This window comes from Ranitomeya variabilis, chromosome 3, assembly GCF_051348905.1.
Source record: "Ranitomeya variabilis isolate aRanVar5 chromosome 3, aRanVar5.hap1, whole genome shotgun sequence".
NCBI classification, from domain to species: domain Eukaryota; kingdom Metazoa; phylum Chordata; class Amphibia; order Anura; family Dendrobatidae; genus Ranitomeya; species Ranitomeya variabilis.
Genome location: NC_135234.1, coordinates 31,447,783 through 31,462,904, shown reverse-complemented (window position 1 = coordinate 31,462,904; position 15,122 = coordinate 31,447,783). Strand labels below are relative to the sequence as shown.

Sequence of the window (15,122 nt, the reverse complement as noted above, 5' to 3'; positions counted from 1 at the left end):
AGGATGGACTGAGGAACCTCCATTTTCAGGACTCGATCAGTAGCTTTCCACTGATAGGAAGAGTAACAGAAAGTATGTTCGTACAATATACAGTTGTGTCCATGCCAATATTTCCATTTCTTCATCGTTATGTATGTTCCTGTTTTGTGTACAGAAGAAATCAGCTACTGGTGCAGACGGAAGAGATCTTCCTTGAAAGACAGCGCAACGTGTCCTGACTATCCCGAGAGTAATTCAGATGAGAATCTCCCTCAGTTTAATACAGTGGACAGAGAGGCCATCTGGGCCGAGGTGGAAAAGGATCCCGAGAAGATGAAAAATGAGTTGACCGATCACCACATTTTAGAGTGCGCTGTGCCTCCATTCTGCGAGGACGATGACAAAGAGGACAGTGAGCACACAGAATCTGCAGACACCAGCATGGGGCAAAGTGCCAGTGAAAACACGTCTTCCTTTAACCCCAGCTCCATAGACTCAAGTAACGACCAACGCTGGAGTAACGGAGACAGTATCGACAGGCAGGGGTCTTCTAGGCCCTTTTGCCAGCCCAATATGTCCTGTATGGATGTGGCTAGACCTGCCGCGTTGCTACACTTAGTACGTACAGAATCCGATGTCACGCAGACCTCAGAGTCGCTTTCTAGTGATGACGAGGCCGAGCTGGAGCTTCAGGCCATCAGGACATCAAAGCTTCTGAAGCAGCAGAAGGAAAAGGAAGAATTAATCGAAGCCCTTTTCAAACACATCCTCCTGTATCTGCAGCCTTACGACTCTAAGAGGGTGTTGTATGCTTTCTCAGTGTTGGAGGCTGTTCTAAAAACCAACCCTAAAGAGTTTATTGAAGCCGTCGCCAGCACCAGTATGGACACCAGCTCTACCGCACACCTCAACCTAATATACAACCTTCTCGCACGCCACCAAGAAGCTCTGGTCGGGCAAAGCTTCTACGGCAAGCTTCAGACTCAGTCGCCATCCGTGTGCCCTCATTCTCTTTTGATTGAGCTCCTGACGTACCTGTGCCTAAGCTTTTTGCGTTCTTATTACCCGTGCTACCTGAAGGTAAGTCACAGAGACGTGCTTGGCAATCGAGACGTCCAAGTGAAAAGCGTAGAGGTCCTCATCAGGGTGATATCACAGCTGGCCGCCGTAGCCAAGAACTCAGAAGGGAAGAACGTGGACTTCATCCACCACTTACTAGAGAGATGCAAAGTTCAGGAGTTTGTGCTTTTGTCCTTGTCGGCTTCCATGTATACGAGTCAGAAGAAATACGAGCTTGTGTCTCACAGCGTCAACAGAGACCTGACCGATGACGGCTTGTTCGAGGAGAGCGTCATTAATTTTGGTCAAGACCAGATCTGGAGCGAGCATCCTCTTCAGATTGAGCTGCTGAAGCTTCTTCAGGTTTTGATCGTCCTGGAGCATCACTTGCGGCAATTACAAGAAGACCCGGATTCTCCGGTAGACCTGTCTAAGGAATGGCATCGGGGGCTGAATTTTCAGCAGTCTATTAACGCCATGCAGTACGTGCAGTCACACGCCATAACCTCACAAGGATTGTTTGTGTCCGCGGTCGTCAGGGCATTACGCCCAGAGTACGGCTACGGCATGCACCCTCCATGGGTAGCTTTGGTCACGTCATCTTTGCCTTATTTTGGCAAATCTCTAGGACTGACCGTCGCCCCATTCGTGGCCCAGATATGTAAGAATTTGGATGAACTTGTGAAACAATATGAAAATGAATCAGTCAAAATGAGGTAAGTTCACCCCACAAGGGTGACAGCTGTAAATGATCAAAACTTATTTTAAGCAATTTTATACACTTATTAATTTAATGGTCCCAACTTTTAATTTGTGGTGTGGTGACTGTTTTGGCTTGGGTGATGTAATTTCTTTAACTTTTTTTTGTGTTTTATAATTTTTTTTTTCTATTTTTAAAGAGCAACTTCACTTTTGTTGTTTTTTTTATTTTATTTTTTTTACCATAAACTCCATGAAGATCAGTGGAGGTTCTGATCACTCTCAATGGATCATTTAGAAATGTGAAGCTCAGGAGACACAAGCGTATGGAACGGGAGAAAGGATTTAATATGGAGTTTATAGGCGTCCGATATTTTATTAGGTCACTTTTCACTGTAACCGGGGCTCCGTAGAAGCCCTAGTTATAGGGAAAACGGTCCACTGTAGGGACATTTGTCACTGTCAGCGCAGATCAGAAACAGATAAGATCTAGCAAACTACACCATGCTGGGGGAACCCTCCAACATGAGGGCCCCCTTCAGGCAATGTGTTTAATTTGTCCTCTGCTCATGGCAAGAGTTGTGCTTTTTTGCCTCCTGAGCAGTATTTTGATCAAATAGTGGGGTTCTCAGGACTGGGACCCCCATTGATCTACATATAATTAAAGGGCGTAAAATATTTACAAAGTTTAGTTACTTTTAATATTTTATTTAGCCATTTTCCTCTGTAACTCGAGTATCCACATGCGGCCCCAGTTACAGAGGAAAGCAGCCCACTGTAGTGACGTTAGTCACTGGTTTAGCTGATCAGGTATTGATGAGACCTAGCAGTTACACTATATTGGGGGGGTCCTGACAATAACGTGATCACTAGCTGTATTCATTGCATAGAGCGAGGTAGGCTGCAAATGAGAAGACAGAAGTGGTCACTAACTTCGTCTGTCTTCTCGAGGTCCTTGCTGACTCTGCTTGACTGCAGGAACTTTACACCCATGCCATAGATTTATAGAGGAGCCCGTACATTCACAGCACGTGGTCATGAAAAATAATAATGACCTATAGATAAGTCAATGGATGGATGCACCGAGCGGGTATATAGATGTATGAACTGACGGAGGGGTAAGTGGATGGATGGAATCCAAAAATGTGTAAATGAGAAAATCTCACGGTGGATTTCTCCCAGCAGCTCGGCTTGCAAAAAAGAGAACATTTCTCCAGATTACCCCCTCACCCTCCTGGAGGGACTCACCACTATTGGTCATTTCTGCCTCTTGGATCATCCCGCTCACACAAAGAAGGTATGTTCTATCCTTTCTGGTTGATTTCCTTTTGGTGCCATCAGTTTATACATTTCTTATATCATAGACACACTGACGGGTGGATGTCAGAGTTACAGGGGTTTCCTCTCTCCCCCATCCAACGTTCTTGTAAAGACAAGCAACTTTGCACTTTTACGTCTTAGTAAAAATTCTCAAGAACGAACGGATTTTTAATGTGATAGAATATTATATTTTATTCTCTTTCTCGCCCGCAGTCGTCCTCATCTGATCCGTCTAATCTTAAGAACGCCCGGCTCGCTCTCCTGGAGGAACTGCCGCGCATCGTTAACAGCTTGTCTCAACTATGGAGCGTCATTACCAGGCAGGAGAGGGAGCGCAGGCCCTCCGATCTGCTGGGGACGATAAAAGGCTCGTCCTCCGTCTATTTCAAAACCACAAAAGTAAGAGACGAGATCTCTGAGCGTAAGGCTGCCTAGACGTGTGATCGCCTCTTATGTGGAGCGTGCTGTTAGTATGCAGGAGCTGGTAGAAAACTGAAAAAAGTGCAAAAAGAAGTATTAGTAATAGTAAAAAGGATATCTAATATCCAGCAAATTGTAACTACATGACATCTTATTCTGTCGTGGGGGCCCCTGCTGTGACTCCAATGGCAGCAGCCCCTATTCCCTAATGTACACTTGCTGTGGCAAAACTAATTTGTAATTATTCCTGACGATATATTCCTTTATGATATATTCATGACTTGCACGCAGGCGCTAAGATGGGACAATACAGAACCCCACTTTTTGCACATGTGAATTGGAGCGCTGCCTATTTTTTTGACCCAGTGTATGGATAGATGCATGAAGTAGGCGGATATGAGAAGGACAGATACATAGATAGATGGTCATTTTCCCGTCTTGCGAGTCCGCTGCCTCAGTGTTAGTCTTGTCCGTCGTCCGTACAGCGCAGGGCACTGATTAGCCCCATGAGACGCCCGTCACTCGGCTCCAGGGAGAACCTGGCACAGAGCAGATGACTCCAGGATTTAGGGATCATTATTGGAGACCGTGTAATCCACATGTTATCTTAGAGGCAAATTTGTAGCCATATTCCTGATCTCTCGGTGTCAGACATATGTGGCCGCATCTTGATGGCGTTCTCTTCTACGTTACAGACGCTGAAGCAGAAAATCTTGGACTTTCTGAACCCGCTGACGGCTCATCTCGGGGTGCAGCTCATTGCGGCTGTCGCTGCCGTGTGGAAGAGGAAAAGATTCCACAAGGCTCAGAGTAAAGCCAAGGTGAGACCCTGCACTGTGCGCCACGCTTGTGTTTTAGGACATTTTTCTATTCTAATGCCCAGGATCAGAGTGATCTCCATTCCTGGCTGGTTAAATGGGGGGGCTTATCCCTTTGATCTGGCCTTGGTGACCCTGTCTGATAACCCGAGACCCCTGTGTACTCTCAGCCCCCAAACTTAAGAGTGTCAGCGCATGTTAAGGGTTACCCTAAAAGCCCGTGTAATGGAGACACCGATCACACTGTATTTTCTTGCAGTGGAATTTACGACCAGGAAACGTGGAAAGTTGCAGAAAATTTGGGGTGAACAAGTGTCCCCTAATGATACTACACCATAAAGAAGTCTTAGTAGCCCCTTATTGGGATTAAAATCATAATAATAAAAAAGTAATAAAATAAAAATTTGAGTAATAAAAAAAAATGAGCTGTCATTAAGGGGTGAATCCGTGTACCCGGTAACAATCAGGTCATCCGATAAATGTCACCGGCGTCTGATTCTTCCCTGCAGATCATCCCGGTGCCCAGCGAGTCTCAGCTGACGCTGGTCGACCTGGTGTGCGCCCTCAAGACGCTGAGGACGGACACCATTTTGCAGCTTGTGAAGGAGGTGGTGAAGAAGCCTCCTCAGATAAAAGGAGACGAGGTACTGGCGGGACTTGGCGCCGCCGTCAAGTTTCGGATGACAACTCTCATCGTTTTCTAATTGTGATTCTTCTCCGATTTCTCTAGAAGACGTCACTGGTCGACATCCCGATGCTCCAGTTCAGCTTTGCGTTTATACAGAGGTGGGTGTTGTGGGGTGTTTAGTGGCCATGTCTGACCACGGGTCCTCGTTTTATTGCCAGCTCCGCAGATCTGTGCGTGATGTGCAGTACACACGTATAGCCTGTAGGTGGCGACTGTGTCTTTATTGTCCACATCGGCCGGCCGTACAGTAGGGTTTGGCCGGATGAAAAAAGCTCATATATATTATTTTTCAGCCAATGACGGACGGAAAAATAAAAAACGTTACGGTATCAGAAAATGTCAATTTTAGGTTTTTCACAAGCTTCAGAATTTTTTTTCCACCACTTAAAGGGGTTGTCCCCTTTCAGTAAATACCAGTCCTCTGGTGCAGTTTATTTAAAAAAAAAAAAAAAAACTGCCCTCACCCTCCCTGGGTCCTGTGCTGCTTCTATGCACCTGGTATCTGATATTAGCTGCAGCACTGACATCACATCTACAGCCCGGCTGCCAATCGCTGGGCGCAGCGGCTCTGTCAGTGTAGACGGGGTGCTCCTGGAAGGGCGGCCGAGCTCACTGATTGGCTGTTGGTATGATGTCAGTACTGCACCCAATATCAGACACCGTGAGCTGTAGCAGAGATTCACCGGCGGACTCGGTTAGGGTGAGGCACGTTTTTACGTATGGCAGTAGTGGTGTGGGGCAGAGGGTTATTGTCTTCTTGTAATTAACACCTTTATTTGCAGAGATCCGAAGTGCCGGTAATGGGAAAACGAATATAGCAGCAATATGCAAATCAGGTTGGAAGTGCACTGGGGGCGTGTCAATGCACTTTGAACGGCTTCTTCACACCCTTAATGCACTTTTGGTCTGATTTCCATATGGCTGATTTTACTAGATTTTTCAAGACTCGCACATCAGATCTCTACAAAGAAGGTATCATTTTAATTGCAAGAAAAACTTCTATAGAGTCATCCCCATTACTGCCGTGTGCGAAAAGATAGAATACCAAGTTCCTTATTTTCACTTGTAGTATTGATTTTATGAAAAAATAAATAGTTAAAACGACGGTTAGTCTTTAAGGTCCCCACATACATTGGATTAAAGTCAGCCAAACCAACCAATTTCTTTATATATATATATATATATATATATATATATATATATATATATACTAATTTTTTATTAAGTTTTATACATTTTTGTCAATCAGAAAACTCAGATTTTAACAATCAAAATAGACAAAGAAAAGAATCAATGAGGATGGGGAACATTAGAGTTTAACTGATCTAGTGGCATCATAAAAGTATTACAGACTAAAACAATAAAAGACTTAAGTTCCATATAAAAAAAACTTAGTATATTAGTTTCACCTGATGCCATAATAAACGAATCCACATCTGCTTATTAACTTCACATTAGTTACTTACCAATTTGCAAACAGAAGACAGGACACACACACATTAAGGGGTGGGAAAAAGGGTTCAGTAATCCAAAAAGGTCCTAGATATTGTTTTGATCCTAGAAATAGTCCCAGGGAGCCCAGAGAGCATCGTCCGTCCACCTTGGCATTCATTAAAGCTGTCATGTATTCCTTGCTGCGAATATCCGCCATTCTATGTAATACGTTTTGGTGAGAGGGAGGAGTGTTCTGTTTCCTTTGGAGATCGATCTTCTATTGATTCTCTTTATGTAATGTGCAAATGGAGGATTTGGCCGCTTTGTCCTAAATACGCTGCCAACATTGTGAGGACCGCTCCTTCCCGAGGAGAGACTCCCATGTAATCATATAGGGATGTTTACTCCCGAGGATCGTTTATAATCTTATAAATATCAGATATCGACCCCTTCGTTGACGGCCCCGTCTACATAACTTCCCAAACTCAGTTGGTCGGGAGACATTGATTGAGCCAAATAGATGTTTAATCTGCATGAACTGGAAGAATTCTCTATTGGTTACAGAGAATTTAGATTTAAGGTTGAACGAGAGAATTTTCCTGTCAACCAAGTCTGCGTATCTGAAAAGCAAACCCACCAATTTCAACGAGACCTGCCGACCACCCGATATTTTCCCATGACACATGGTGGCTCAGTGGTTTCCTTTCTCATTTCCAGGCTCTCACCATCCGACATGCAGGAAAACTTCCAGTCATTGCTGATTCTGTTGAAAGAATCTGTCCCTTTAAATCTGGCTCCTCCGGGATTCTTCCTGCTCTTGAGGTAAGCGAAATATCACCGGGGATCATCTCTAGATTACTGACTGCTTGTGATATAGAAATAGCCTGCAACATTAAATCCGTCCTTTATTTAGTGCTAAGATCACGTATTCTCATCTCCAACTTCCTATCCCAATATGTAGTAGGTGTAATAATAATAATAATAATAATAATAAAAACAAATTACTTAAAGGGGTTGTCCAGTGAAAACAAATTATCCACAATCCATCCGCAGGCGACTTGTGACCATGTGACAGGCAGCTGTTGATGGTGAATGAATGTGGTCGTATTATGACCCTCGAGTTATAGGGGGTAAAAATCAAACACCTTGGAATTCAGCCCAACCTCATGCAGGGTCATGCGTTGCAATTCTAGCAATTTGGATTGCTCGCTGTGGAAAACACATGCACGCTCAGCAAAGTCAAGGGTGCATACATATAGGGGGTCAAGATGAATAGATGATGAATAGCTAGGGATGTAGGTTGGAGACCACCGCTCTAATTGCAGCAGGAAGCAGCAGATGGTGACATTTTCCATTCTGCTGATGGATATCTCCCAGCACTAACGAGTAATGTAGTAGATGAGCGGATTTGGGATAACTGTTTCTGCCTCTTACCACACAAGATAAGATAAGAATGCCCGTAAAAGCAGTCGTTCCCCGTGGAGCAATTTCTCTATATACTATGTACGTTGTAAACATAAGCTTGTATGGTTCAAGAGATATAGGATAATATAAGACATGTTATATAGGACATGTAGGATAATATAAGACATGTTATATAGGACATGTAGGATAATATAAGACGTGTGATATAGGACATATAAGATAGTATAAGACTTAGGATATAAGACATAGGATAATATAAGATGTGTGATATAGGATAATATAAGATGTGTGATATAGGACATGTGGAATAATATAAGACATGTGATATAGGACATATAGGATAATATAAGACGTGTAATAGAGGACATATAGAATAATATAAGACGTGTGATATAAGACATGTAGGATAATATAGGACGTGTGATACAGGGCATACAGGATATTATAAGGCATGTGATATAAGACATAGGATAATATGAGATGTGTGATATAGGGTAATATAAGACATGATATAGCACATGTAGGATAATATAGGACAATACAAGACGTATGATACAGGACATATAGGATAATATAAGATGTGTGATACAGGACATATAGGATGATATAAGACGTGTGATATAGGACATAGGATAATATAAGATGTGTGATATAGGATAATATAAGATGTGATATAGGACATGTAGGATAATATAGGACGGTGATATAGAACATATATGATAATATAAGATGTGTGATATAGGCTAATATAAGACGTATGATACAGGACATATAGGATAATATAAGATGTGTCATACACGACATATAATATATAAGACGTGATATAGGACATGTAGGATAATATAAGAGGTGTGATATATAAGACGTATGATACAGGACATATAAGATAATATAAGACGTGTGATATAGGATACTATAAGACGTATTATGCAGGACATATAGGATAATATAAGATGTGTGATATAGGACATATAGGATAATATAAGATGTGTGATATAGGACATATAGGATAATATAAGATGTGTGATATAGGACATATAGGATAATATAAAATGTGTGATATAGGATAATATAAGATGTGGGATATAGGACATACAGGATAATATAAGACTTGTGATGCAGGACATATAGGATATTATAAGACGTGTGATATAGGACATATAGGATAATATAACATGTGTGATGTACGATAATATAAGACGTATGATACAGGACATATAGGATAATATAGGAAGTGTGATACAGGACATATAAGATAATAGGAGACGTGTGATATACGGTAATATGAGACATGTGATATGCAGTCATGGCTGAAAGTGTTGGCACCTTTAAATTGTTTTAGAAAATGATGTTTTTCTCCCAGAAAATTATTGCAATTACTCCCTTTTTTTCTCATACACATGTTTATTTCATATGTGTGTATTGGACATAATTTCACACACAACCCCAAAAATGGTCCGGACAAAATTGTGGGCACATATCCAAAATTGTGGGTAAGCCATTTTGTTTCAAGCATGTGAAGCTTGTTCAAACTCACCTTTGGCAAGTAACAGGTGTGGGCCATGTGAAAATTACACCTGAAACCAGATGGAAAGGGGAGAAGTTGACTCAATCTTTGCATTGTATGCCTAAGCATGGAGAACAGAAAGAGGAGAAGAGAACTGTCTGAGGACTTGAGAACCAAAATTGCTGAACAATATCAACAATCTCAAGGTTACAAATCCATCTCCAGAGATCTTGATCTTCCTTTGTCCACGGTGCGTAGCATAATCAAGAAGTTTACAACCTATGGCACTTTACAACCCATGGCACTGTAGCTAATCTCCCTGGATGTGGACAGCAGAGAAAAAGTGATGAAAGATTATAACGCAGGATAGTCTGTACGGTGGATAAGTAGCCCCTATGAAGTTCCAAAGAAATTCAAGCTGTCCTGCAGGCTCAGGGTGCATCAGTGTCAGCATGAACTATCCGTCCACATTTGAATGAAATGACATGCTATGGCAGGAGATCCAGGAGGATTCCAATGCTGACACAGACATAAAAAAGCTAGACTTCAGTGTGCCAAAATGTACATGAGTAAACCAAAGCCATTCTGGGAAAGCATCTTGTGGACAGATGAGACCAAGATAGAGCTTTTTGGTAACGCACATCATTCTACTGTATACCAAAAATAGAATGAGGCCTACAAAGAAAAGAACACAGTACCTACAGTCAAATATGGTGGTAGTTCAAAGATGTTTTGAGGTTGTTTTGCTGCCTCTGTTACTAAGTTCCTTGATTGTGTGCAAGGCATCATGAAATCTGAAGATTACTAAAGGATTTTGGGTGACCATATAGAGCTTAGTGTCAGAAAGCTGGGTTTGCGTCCAGCAGGATAATGACCCCAAACATACTTCAAGCAGCCCCTAGAAATGGATGGAAACAAAGCGCTGCAGAGTTGTGAAGTGGCAGCAATGAGTCCAAATCTAAATCTCATTGATCACCTGTGGAGAGATCTTAAAATTGATGTTGGGAGAAGACGACTTCACATATGAGAGACCTGGAGGAGTCTGCAAAAGAAGAAGAGTGCTCCAAAATTCCAGCTGAGGTGTAAGAAGCTTGTTAATGGTTCTAGGAAGCGACTGATTGCAGTTACTTATTCCTAAGGGTATGCAACCAAATATTAAGTTGAGGGTGACAACAATTTTGTGTGACCCATTTTGGGGGTTTTGTGTGAAATTATTTCCAATTTGCCTTTTTTTCTGTTTTTTTGTGTTGTTTCGATACACACAAAGACAATAATCATGTGTATAACAAAACATGCCTCCGTTCATGTACGTTTCTATACATGTCCTTGTTTCCGCAGTATACTGAATGACTTTGTGACCCGGACCCCAAACTTGGAGAACAAGAAAGACCAAAAGGATCTGCAGGTAAAACTGTACTTTCATGTCTTGTGTTATTGATTGATAGCGTCATACCATCGGTGACTACCTGCTTCGGGCCCCTGATGCTTAAGGGTCCCCAAGACAGCCCTTTGGATCAGTGGGGCCTTATAGATTAATTTTGGCTAATGCTGAAAGTACAGGGAAAAACCCATGATGTTGTGAGCCGCGCCTCGCTCCGCATACAGCAAACAGTCTGTGTTTGCATCGCAGGACGTGACGCAGAAGATCCTGGAGGCGGTGGGGAACGTGGCTGGGTCGTCCTTGGAGCAGACGAGCTGGCTGAGCAGAAATCTGGAAGTTAAGGCGCAACCTCAGGTGTCTCTGGATGAAGCGGACGCTGATGGGGAGCTGAGCGGTGAGAATACGGATGCATCATCGCAAGTTCAGAAAAAATCAAAGCAAAAAGTTGAAAATAACTTTAACTACCACACTAGAGATAATATTATAACCACCGGGATACCCACAATCCTGGGACTGTAAGATCCGCACCGCTAAAGCTGTACTGTGGCTCCGTCTCCAAGATCCTATCCCAATATGTAGTAGGTGTAATAATAATAATAGAAAATCCCTCCAATTAGAAATGTAGTATAGTTCTTCTGATTCACTATGTCTCTTTGCTCATGTGCAGGCATTGCAGAAGCTTAGGTATCTACAGTTACGACCACTAGGTGACTGTCACTCTATACCTAAGCTACTGCAATGCCCTGCATATGGGGTAAGCGACATGGCGAATCAGAAGAACTATACTATGTTTCTAATCTAATATTAATCTTATTATTACACCTACTATGTATTGGGATAGGATCTTGGAGATGGGAATACCTCTTTAATCCTCAGGATCAATGGGGGGGTCCTGACGGTCCATTAGGAGAAGTGAGTGGAACCAGATTACCCCCTTTAAATGATAAATGCTCTGTGATTGTAGCCATCACCAAAACCAATCATCTCTGTGATAAATCATTATGCAGTCTCCCCCTACTGGTCATAGGAAGAACTGAAGCTTTCCTGAGTGCACCATAGCACAGAGTAGCAGGGAGATGACCGCGCCACTAAGCCGCATTGTGTTCTCCATACAGATGATAACGCTGCTGCTCAGTCGTCCATGGTCTCCGCATCCGCCCCATCGGTCTATAGTGTCCATGCGCTATCGCTGCTTGCAGAGGTGAGTGTCCCCTGATATGACCATGGTGACTGCGTTATTGGGAAGTGGTCACTACGGAGCTGGTGGGGATCAACTCCTCTTTTCTGCTTTTTGGTAAAGGTTCTGGCCACCCTGTTGGATATGGTTTACAGAAGTGATGAGAAGGAGAAAGCCGTGCCCTTAATATCCAGGCTCCTGTACTTTGTCTTTCCCTATCTCCGAAATCACAAGTATGTACTAATTTATAAGCCGTAGACTTCAACTTTCATAATCCAGGGAGTAGGAGGTGAACGGTAACCACCAAATGTAGCACTGGCACGAGATCTACAGCAGGAGGATGGTGATGTGACTGCACACGAGGCCCCGGTATATTATTAATGATGGCAATCCATATTTAACATAAAGGGAAAAAAGGGAATACATTGTTCTGGAGGAAGGATGAACCAGCAATGCGATAGTCCAGAGACCTACATTAACAGGAACGTGTCCTCTCCATTCCCAGCTCATACAATGCCCCCAGTTTCCGTGCCGGTGCCCAGCTCCTCAGCAGCCTCAGCGGGTACGCCTACACCAAACGGGCTTGGAAGAAGGAGGTCTTGGACTTGTACATGGATCCCGGCTTTTTCCAGATGGATACGTCTTGTATTCAGTAAGGACGCACTATCCTCAGTATCAGCGTTATATGTCAGTGAATGGAGGAAATGTTCCGTAGTATCAGGACACCACTGGAAGGTTTATCCCGCAGATTGGGTCTGTGCCGCAGATTGGGTCTGTGCCGCAGATTGGGTCTGTGCCGCAGATTGGGTCTGTGCCGCAGATTGGGTCTGTGCCGCAGATTGTGTCTGTGCCGCAGATTGTGTCTGTGCCGCAGATTGTGTCTGTGCCGCAGATTGGGTCTGTGCCGCAGATTGGGTCTGTGCCGCAGATTGGGTCTGTGCCGCAGATTGGGTCTGTGCCGCAGATTGGGTCTGTGCCGCAGATTGGGTCTGTGCCGCAGATTTGCAGTTTGGACTGCCATGATTTCATGTGCTGATTAGGCACAAATGGGGCTAAACTGGAAGTCTCTGCTCGCTGCGGTTGCTGCCATCGCTGGTCTTGGGTAGAATTTAACACGGAAACCCCTTCATTAAACGGAACCTGTCCGATAGCGATATTAATCTGTAGATATCTGGTTAATCTGCAAGATAACAGTGTTATGAAGGTGCCCGGCCGCTGTACTGAAAGGAGAAAATGAACTTTATTTCTCCCAAGAGCCGCCGGCTTTCACTGATGGGGGTGTGCCGGAGCAATGACTGTCACCGCTCACAGCACTGAGAGCAGCAGCTGTAGCCACACCCCGGCTCTGACTGACAGCCAGCTCTACAGTGCATCAGTACAGAGTGGCTGTCAGTCAGGGCCGGGGTGTGGCTACTGCCACTGCTCTCAGTGCTAGTAACCCTATATTTGCAGGGTAATAGTGTCATGCCACTTATTGAAGCACATGGAAAGAAAACCTATTAAAAACAACATATGAAAGACATCTAACCACTACACCCACAGACCTGGGACATGGATCTCAAGGAGAGTGACATAATACATGGTTATCTCAATCTTCACATACATTATATTATATTAAAATATTAGGAATAAAATACATTGATCAATCACAGGACTTTGGTTAAGTAAATATAACATGTAAGGAAACGTCCAAATTGGAACACACCAGTAGTAGAATATATATAAACCAGGTTAATAAAAATATACCGAAAATATAAGGGAAACTGCACATAAGCCCAGAAACAAAAGTGTCTGGCGTTTCGCATTTGCTTCTTCAGGGGGAAGGGGTAGCCTGGTCACATGACCTAGGCTATAAGCCAAATCAGAATCTTCTCTAAAAAGTATGACCTCCATTTGCAGAGAGCTAGGTTTTGCTCACGTGCCCTTGCATTGACTGATACATTGTAACGACTACATCAGCTGAATGTGGTGAGAAAAAGAATGTGATAACATCCTGTTCCCACCGGAGCCGTGCAGCCTGATGGTGCACCATTGTTCATATGGATGGCTTCCTCCATTGTATTTGGCCAGTCATCCCTGGAGACTACGGTGTCTCCTACATGTTATCTGCTCTCGTTTTATAGCGTTTTATCTCTTTATTACCTGCTTTATGTAATTATGGATGTGCTTCACCTGGAATTATAGACTTACTGTCTTTGCTCTTGTTACATAGTTGGAAATCCATCATCGACCACCTGTTAACTCACGAGAAGACCATGTTTAAAGATCTAATGAGTAAGTCCATTTATTTTAGAAATCGATTCCCCGAGCTAAACGATAAGTGATGTGCCTGCAGCCACCACTAGAGGGCGCTCATGGCATACAGAATTGCACAGCTCCCACTTAACATAGTAAGGCATCGCCCTCTAGTGGCGGTAAAAAAAAAAGTTTATTATTTCAACAAGTATTTAATTAGGATATGCTGTTATTTTATAATGGATTGGGAACTCCATCGAGCCTGAAAATGCAGGGGCTGCGGCGCTGATGTAGAGCATCTCAGACAACCCCTCGTATGTAAAGTGCACATATATTCATTATATTGTGCCCACATGTCCTGTTCGTTCTTTTGCAGACATGCCGAGCAGTTCCCTGAAGCTTTACCCCAGCAATGAGCAGAAGGCCATGTTATTGAAACGCCAAGGCTTTGCCGTATTCAGCGGAGAATTGGATCAGTATCATCTCTACCTGCCCCTGATACAAGGTGACCATAGAGAAGACATCCTATTAACAAGTCCTCTTATTGTGAGGGTCTCCACCATTCAGGAGTGGAGAGGGTCACTTGTAGTAGAGAATTGCATTGGAGCTCGTGGAGTGCCGGAGTCCTGGACCTGAGCGGGGTCCGTTCCCTCCATGGTCTCTCTATGGCATACTGCTGCAGTATATAATGACTATTTCACCTGCTTTATTTTTCAGAGCGTCTGACAGATAACATCCGCGTAGGGCAGACGCCCATAATGGCGGCACAGATGTTCCTGTTCTTCCGCGTCTTGTTACTGAGGATTGCTCCTCAGCATCTCACCTCATTGTGGCCGATCATGGTGACAGAGCTGGTGAGTGGAGAGAGGAAATACGTCATGCTGCAAAAGCAAAACCAAATAGTGAGGAGGATGCAGAGCTAAAGCAGATAAAGCCATAAAGTTAAGGCAAATCCTTGTGTTTTACCATCACCAAAAGCC

General features: G+C 43.4%; 1 protein-coding gene across 3 annotated transcripts in view; it reads left to right on the top strand.

Moving 5' to 3' along the window:
• DOP1B (DOP1 leucine zipper like protein B) overlaps positions 1-15,122 on the top strand; it is a 107,411-nt gene that overhangs the window by 83,623 nt on the left and 8,666 nt on the right. For 2 of the 3 annotated variants that reach the window (XM_077293893.1, XM_077293894.1), the window contains exons 19-33: positions 155-1,754; positions 2,920-3,034; positions 3,271-3,456; positions 4,173-4,298; positions 4,805-4,939; positions 5,026-5,081; positions 7,135-7,239; positions 10,688-10,754; positions 10,980-11,124; positions 11,846-11,931; positions 12,031-12,140; positions 12,413-12,559; positions 14,120-14,181; positions 14,519-14,647; positions 14,860-14,996. In XM_077293893.1, coding sequence (XP_077150008.1) covers positions 155-1,754; positions 2,920-3,034; positions 3,271-3,456; positions 4,173-4,298; positions 4,805-4,939; positions 5,026-5,081; positions 7,135-7,239; positions 10,688-10,754; positions 10,980-11,124; positions 11,846-11,931; positions 12,031-12,140; positions 12,413-12,559; positions 14,120-14,181; positions 14,519-14,647; positions 14,860-14,996 — 3,206 coding nt within the window. The remainder of the gene's footprint in view (positions 1-154; positions 1,755-2,919; positions 3,035-3,270; positions 3,457-4,172; positions 4,299-4,804; positions 4,940-5,025; positions 5,082-7,134; positions 7,240-10,687; positions 10,755-10,979; positions 11,125-11,845; positions 11,932-12,030; positions 12,141-12,412; positions 12,560-14,119; positions 14,182-14,518; positions 14,648-14,859; positions 14,997-15,122) is intronic. The other variant, XM_077293895.1, reaches the window with a different exon arrangement.